The sequence below is a fragment of the Xyrauchen texanus genome, chromosome 9 (assembly GCF_025860055.1).
Source record: "Xyrauchen texanus isolate HMW12.3.18 chromosome 9, RBS_HiC_50CHRs, whole genome shotgun sequence".
Lineage (NCBI taxonomy): Eukaryota > Metazoa > Chordata > Actinopteri > Cypriniformes > Catostomidae > Xyrauchen > Xyrauchen texanus.
In genome coordinates this window covers 23,073,116-23,081,041 of record NC_068284.1, presented here as the reverse complement: position 1 = coordinate 23,081,041, position 7,926 = coordinate 23,073,116, and the positions used below count along the sequence as shown (strand labels likewise).

The 7,926-nt window shown below is 39.1% G+C and overlaps 1 protein-coding gene across 1 annotated transcript; it reads left to right on the top strand.

Moving 5' to 3' along the window:
* Positions 1–6,796: 6,796 nt before the first annotated feature.
* On the top strand, positions 6,797–7,343 carry LOC127648668 (relaxin-3-like). Its single transcript, XM_052133379.1, has 2 exons — positions 6,797–6,983; positions 7,099–7,343. The coding sequence occupies exons 1-2, from the start codon at positions 6,797–6,799 to the stop codon at positions 7,341–7,343; spliced, it is 432 nt and encodes a 143-aa protein (XP_051989339.1).
* Positions 7,344–7,926: the final 583 nt, after the last annotated feature.

Genomic DNA, 7,926 nt, shown 5'->3' with positions numbered 1-7,926 from the left:
GTTCCGAGAAGTTCGAAGCGTCTTTGAGGGTGACTGTTGAATAGTTGACGAGGGTTCCGGAGGGTTGCAGAAGATCGGGAGGAGAAGTGAGAGATGTAAGATGGCTTGAAGAGGTCCGGGAGAAGTCCAAGGGAGGTCCAGAAGTGAAGTGGGGAAGTTGGGAGCAGCCAAGAAGACGAGAAGATAAGAGAGAAGAGAGGAAGAGATCGAAAGGCCAGTGTTGATGCAAGTTATACCCTTCGAAAACGGGTCCCACCTCTCATTGGCTCGACCAATAAGAAGAGTGGAAGTTCCAGGCGGGAATTTGGTTTATTGCCCTTTGTCCTAAGAGTGTTCCTCTTAGAACTAGGAAATATTCTTGTAATACTAATATGATGTTTTTATCGACATATCATGTACACAGTCATTTCAATCTTCAAAATACCAAGTTATAGAGACCAAATATGACACACATATGATTTCGGTTAACCATAGTATGCAAAGTCTGAAACATTAACCCATTAGAGTTTGCAAGAAAACATAGATCAAACAACATTTAGGAAAATCCTGAGATGGATCATTAGATACATGTTAATACATTTATCACAGGGATATATATATAGGATATATAGGATTAAAAAGGGTTCATTTCTCTTTCTCAGTAAGGATTGAGTGAGCGTCAGCCCTCTCTAACATTTCTTTGGAGGTCGTAAAATTCTCCTTTCTTTGGGCAGGAGAATGATTCCTTTGTCCCGTCAAGGCTCATTTGCATGTTTATGACCGGATTTATGACGGTAAGAGATTTTGGGCTGAATGACTCAAAAGATGGTAAACATAGCCGAAATACCATTCTAAGGTGATCTTATATTTATATTCAGCTAGGACAAGTCGTAAGGTTTAATTTGATACCAAGAAAAGTATATTTGGTACCCTTAAAAGTGGATATACACTGTTAGGCTATTACATATAAGGCCTCTTATTAACTATAACAGGTTTTACTACACTACTAAACTAATTTCAACTAGTTTTGATCTATCATCAGACAAATAAACACACAGGGATTAAAATATATTTCATTAGACATACATTTCTAAGTTTAAAACTGAAAGACACATATTCTCTGTTGCCAACTTCTCACGTGCCCTTTTCTCACGTGGTGAAGCACAGGGTGTCACATGTGCGGGGTTTTTTAGAAAGCACCACGAGGATCCTCTCGGGGTCAATAGCGGGAGTGTCTCTCTGTCAATCGTTCATTGTCCTATCACAGACCATTTATTGTGCTCGTGGAGACTAGTTGGCGCTATTGCAGTAATTAGGGGAGTTGGAACAGTAAGTTCTTGTTTTCATGAACCTGCTGAGTTAATGATTATCCTTCATTGATTCCTCCAGACGCTACATTTTGTCGACAAAATATAATTGTGCCAACATATTAAATTATTTCATTATAAAACTAAAATGTAATTACAATTATTTAATTATTTTTTTAATTGATGACTTGGACCATATAATAAATAAAAACAGCCAATTAGTGCCCAACATAGATGGGAACTCCTTCGATAAAAAGCATCCCAGGGTGATACCTCAAGAAGTTGGTTGAGAAAATGTCAAGAGTAGGCCCTACATGTCTGCAAATTCTAGGCAAAGGGTGACTACTTTGAAAATGCTAAAAGGTAACACAGTTTTGATTTATTTATTTACAGTATTGTTTAGTCAAAACATAATTCCCATAGTTCCATTTATGTTATTCCTTAGTTTTGATGACTTTACTGTTATTCTAAATGTGGAAAACAAAAAGTGTATATACACACATATGCAGCACCATCTTTGTTTTTTGATGGGAATGACAACAAGGCTGTGAGGGATAGAATTAAAGTCTCTTCAATGGTTTGTGGAGTTGGTTAAAGTGTTTTTGGATTGTTGCCCTGACAAAACTATGAAATAAAAATAATATTTTGAAGAAATTTCAGTAGACAAAAAACGTCTAGGTTACTATTGTAACCTCCGTTCCCTGATGGAGGGAACGAGACGTTGTGTCGAAGAAACGACACTAGGGGTCTCTCTTGAGAGCCTTGCGCATCTCTGAACTTGAGAAAAGGCCAATGACAAATAGACAGAATTTGCATGTCTTGCCCCCGGACATACAGGTATAAAGGGAGGGAAATGCGTCTGTCCATTCAAGATTTTGCCCTGAGGAGCCGAGAATGAGGTTCGGCCATAACAGTGGCTCGTGTACATGCGCTGCTGAGCCAACGGCCCATAAAATTGTCATAAACCTTTTAGGTTCCTGGCACCCCGAGGGGTGGAACAAGGCGACGTGTCAAGCATGGGAGCTGGCCGCGCCCGCCGCACCTTTTCTCCCTCTATGTTTCTCGCATAGAGTCAAAGTGGCTGGAGCCATCTTAACGCTATCACACGCACCGGGGAAGGCATTCTTTTCCAACTCCTATTCTTTCAGGGGGAAAAGACCACGTGGAGACCACCACCTGCCCAGGCTGGGGGGAGGTAAAGAGTGGCAGAATACATCACATGGGTTTTCAGGAACATGTGGAAAGGGCGTGGTGGTAGATCCTACCCACTGAGAGGGAGGAGTTGCTACAAACACGGCTACCAGGGGGCATTGGGGACTGCCCAAGGGAGACGTGGGTCTGCTCACAAGGGGACGAACCGCAGAAAATACACACAGGGGGAATATTCCACACGGGGGCCTGTCCTGTGGAGCACCTATTCCAGTACAGAGTAGTTTCAGTACTCGTAGTGTGTCTGGTTGGGGAATTCCTCTGCTGAATTCACGGACCAGAGGTCTAGGGAGGAGTCATCCAGGGAGCCGGGTTAGTGCGATCTCCTGGGATAAGAGCGCACGTGATTGCCTCAGTGGAGGGGATTATTTTTGTGGGACACTGGAATGATTACGTCATCTGCTGCACTCATAAACAGCTGGCTCACTGAATACTTGTTTGTCTGTCCGAGGAAACTGAACGGCTTTATATCGGTTGGAATTTGTTTTGTGGAGGAACACACCTTCGAGACAGTTCTGTGAATGAATCTACACATTCTTTGTGTTTATTCTGCCTAATGGCTGAGGTTTGTTTTACAAAGTATTTTCTGTTATGTAATTTTGCCTCAAAATTAATTTTTTCTATTATATCAAAATGTAAAATGTTAATATGAGTGGGTTATCTTTGTCCACATGGAATGTGAATGGGTTGGAACACCCCATAAAAAGAAGGAAGGTTATTTATTTTCTTAAGCATAAGAAATATGATATAGTGTTTCTTCAAGAAACTCATCTTTCCCCCCAGGAAGCTGAAAAATTAGAAGATATGGGGTGGACATATTTTCTTTAGTACTGGCTCAAGTAAGTGCATGGTCATTATATTTATAAATAAACATCTACAATTCAAATATCTCAAACAGATTAAAGATAAATTAGGAACAGTCATTATTGTTTTAGAAGAAATTCAGGGGCATAGGTTGATTTTAGCTAATATTTACTCACCAAACGCTGATGATCAGGGCTTTTTTGTAGATCTTGAAGGGACGTTGCAAGCCGCTGGCACCCCTCATGATATAATATTGGGAGGAGACTTTAATCATTTGATGGACTCATATTGAAGCAAAAGTGTGCAAGCACCCTAGATCAACATTGACGCTTCACAGGATGTGTAAACATCTTGGTCTTGCAGATATTAGGCGACTTTTAAACCCATCTGGTAGGGACTATTCTAGAATAGATTTCTTTTTATTATATCTAAGTCCCTCATTTCATCTGTTGTGGATTTCTCAATTGAAAACATCTTAGTCTCAGATCACGCCCTGGTGAGTTTAGAGATAAATACAGAGAAAAATAAATCATATAGTTGGCGCTTTAATGTGTCCCTTTAGCAAAATCCTGATTTCCAACAAATGTTAAAGACTGAAATCAATGTATATATGGAGACCAACTGGTCCACAGTATCCTCTGTGTGCGTGGCTTGGGAGGCACTTAAGGCGGTTCTTAGGGGCTGAACCATAAAGTATGCCTCATTCATCAAAAAATCCAAAGCACGAGAACTCGTTGAGTTGTAAGGGAATTTTAAAAGTGCAGAGGCATAGCTGAAATGCCGAATGTCATCTGATGGCCTCAGGTAATTAACCCGATTGAAATACAGATATAATACTCTTTTGTTGAAAGGTGGAGTTTTGGTTATTCAGGCAAGACAGGCATACACTGAGTCGGGGGACAAAGCAGGGAAGCTTTTGTCTAGATATATAAGCAGAGACAGGCTTTTTCTGCCATTTCTACCATTGCTGGTGGTGAAATATTTACCTCGGCCATTGATATTAATAATGATTTTAAAGAATTCTATCTTGATATTTAAAGAGCAAAAAAATTATCTTGATTCTGAGATACCTTGGAGGAGCTTGACAAGGTAATTAAGGCCTTACCTACAGGCAAGGCTCCGGGGCCAGATGGGTTTGAATTTTGTGATCTTATGCTACAGGACTGGCTCCACTTTTGTTAGAAGTTTATATGGGAGCATTAAAGAATGGAAAGCTTCCCCCAACCATGACACAAGCCCGGATCAGCCTGATTCTTAAAAAGGACAAAAATCTATGTGGAAAGTAAAAGTTACCATCCAATTTCCTTGATCCAGCTAGATGTAAACATGTTTGTCTAACCGAATAAGTCAAGTTATGACATCGCTTATACATATAGATCAGGTGGGGTTTATTCAAGGCCATATCTCTTCTGATAACATTAGGCGTTTCATTAATATCATGTGGTCAGTAGCGAATGATCAGTCACCAGTCGCTGCCATCTCACTTGATGCCAGAAAGGCATTTGATATGGTTGAATGGGATTATCTTTTTAAGATTTTGGAAATGTATGGGTTCGGTAGTACATTTATTGGTTGGATTAAGGTATTTTATAGACACCCTGTAGCAGCAGTACAAACAAATGGACTAATTTCAGATTATTTTACTCTGAATAGGGGCACTTGGCAGGGTTGCCTGCTTTCCTCATTATTGTTCGGTCTGGCCCTGGAACCATTATCAGCCACAATAAGAAAAAGGATGATTTTCCAGCGGTGACTGCGGGAGGTTTGGCGCATAAACTTCTGCTTTACGCAGATTATATTTTATTATTTGTCTCTGACCCTACTAGATCTATGCAATGCCTCCACAGAATTATTAATTCCATTTCCAAGTTCTAAGGATACAAAGCCAATTGGGCTAAATCCGAAGCTTTGGCTCTGACAGTGTATTGTCCAGTAGCGGTCTTCCAGCTGGACGCCTTCCAGTGGCCCAAACAGGGCAGTAAGTATTTGGATATTTTATTCCCAGCAAATTTGACTGATTTAGTTAGAGTTACTTTTGACCGTTTAATAAAAAGATTTTCGAGCGATGGCAGGTGGGCTTCATTGCATTTATTGATGATTGGGAAGGTTAATGTTATTAAAATTAATTGTATTCCAAAAGTCAACTACCTGCTACAATCACTCCCAAAAGATGTCCCCCTCTCTTATTTCAAGCAATTTGATAACATAGCAAAGTCCTTCATTTGATGAAATGTCCCAGACTACATTTCAACAAATTATACAGGCCACTGGACAAAGGCCTACCCAAGAATTTGTTTTATTATTATGCATTTGGTCTCAGGCATTTGACTCATTGGTCGCTTCCACCTGTAAGAGCCCCTCCCTGGTTTCGTATTGAACAAGAAGTCCTTGCCCCTATTTCGCCATTGCAAAGCCTTTCTATCAAACGAACCGCAGAAGCTAAGTTACACCCCGTTATCTCACATTTGCAATCACATTTGTATGGACAAAAGTCTCCTGAGTGTTTAATTCAGACATTTGTTTGAATGCTGCCTTGAGCATATGGCTGAACCCAAAATGATGTATCGAAAAGTCCCCCTTCTGCTGGTCAGAGTGGATTGTGAGGGGGGTTACTACACTCTGTGACCTATATGAGAGTGGAGTGTTGAGATCCTTTGGTAATTTGGCTCAACATTTTGGGATTCCCAGAACTAATATATATATATATATATATATATATATATATATATATATATATATATGCATATATACATATATACATGTGTTTGTGTGTGTGTGTATGTACATATCAATATATATGTTTTATTATATTATATTATAATTGTTGTATTTTTTTTATTCTCTGTATATGTGTGTACTTATGTAAGACCATTGGGATGTTAATTTGGGGTTGAGTGGGGTTCTTGATTGGGGAGGGGTAGTAGTAGGAGTTAATGTTCATTCATTGTATATATGTTTTGTTAACCTTTGCTTTGAAAAATCAATAAATAAAAAAAAATAAAAAAAAACCCAACAGTGCTTAACCCACTCCAACAGTTAAAACTTCTGGCTCATATTTTATTAGATATAATGAAAATAAATATGTATTTGATTAGTATGTGAAATTAAAATTTGTATTGTAAAGTTGCAGTATTGTGTAAGTAATACAAAACTGTGATCTTTCATTGATGAATTTCTGCACATTCTTCTCATAACAGCTGTTTTGACTGGCCATCACAGTTTTCCTTGGCCTCAGGCAATTCCATATATCATAGCTGACATGTTTTATCTGAAATAAGTTCCAGCCTTGAAGGTCTCAAAGATCAGAACATGATTTTCTGCAATCAAGGCCAAATGGATTCTACTAGAACCATGCCAAAAGACTGACTGGCATTCAATGATGAGGGTATAAAACCCCACAGATTGGTGTTGGTAGGTACCCTGTAGTACTTGAAAACACTTGTATATTGTATATTTCAACAAACAAATTTGCCAATTTTATCATCCCAAGAAACACCATGAACATGAAGTGGTTTGCCTCTTTATCTTTTTTAATCCTTCTTGAGAGTTCCAAAACTGACAGTCAAGATGTATGGGTAAAGCTTTGCGGTCGTGAGTTCATTCGGATGGTGGTCACATCATGTGGGAGCTCTCGACTTAAACGACACACGCCTGATTTCGACCATCCCTTTGCAAACCCCCACAGTAGGTTTGCCTTTTTTCAATCCAGTGACCACATATGTTAATGTTTTATGTTATCTTTTCATTATGTGTGAAACTGCATTTTGCTGTCTTATCTCATTTGTCTGTCCTTTTTCAGGGAGTCTACAAAATTGGCTCAACAGAGATCTCTTTGCTTTCCAAAAAGAAACCCCGACTGGTGAAGACAAGCAGTCAAGTATAAATGACTCCCCTGACAGCGTGACAGAACAGCAAGCCTCCCACCAGCACATGAGCCCACCAGCAGAGCTCCTGGAACACTCCACCACTATGCAGGATATCAGCTTGTCATCCATTTGCTGTACTTTGGGATGTACTATGAATCAACTTATTCAGTACTGCTAAACTTACACCAGCTCCGACTTCCTTCTTGCTCAGATGTCCTTTGCCCCAAAGAACATCTGAGGCTGTGGTACATTCAATTATGCTTCACTAAAATTGCATCTGTATATTTACAGGTTAGTGTAACTATAAAAAGACATTTTCTTACCATTATGTTCTTCCGTATGGCTTCCTATGTTCTGAGAAACACAAGAAGAGACATGTTAGAGAATGTTGTCTCAGTTCTGTTTTTTTCATACAATTAAAATGAACGAGAACTAAAGCAATCAACCTACTTCATAGTATTTTCTTTTGTGCTCCACAGAATAAAGAAAGTCATACAGGTTTGGAGCAACACGAGAGTGAGTAAATGACAGATGTCTAATTTTTGGTGAACTATCCTCTTTTAGTGCATGCCACCATTGCACATAGCAATTATGAGTGTCAATACAGGGTGTACGTATGGAATTGTGATTATTCATTAGAAGGGTATTGTTTAATATAGCTACTTAATGCTTTGGTGATGGTAAACTTCCTGTAAATTGTAATAATTTAGAGAACAGTGATGCTCAGTTTTTAAATATATTTAAACAGATTTTAGGTTTTG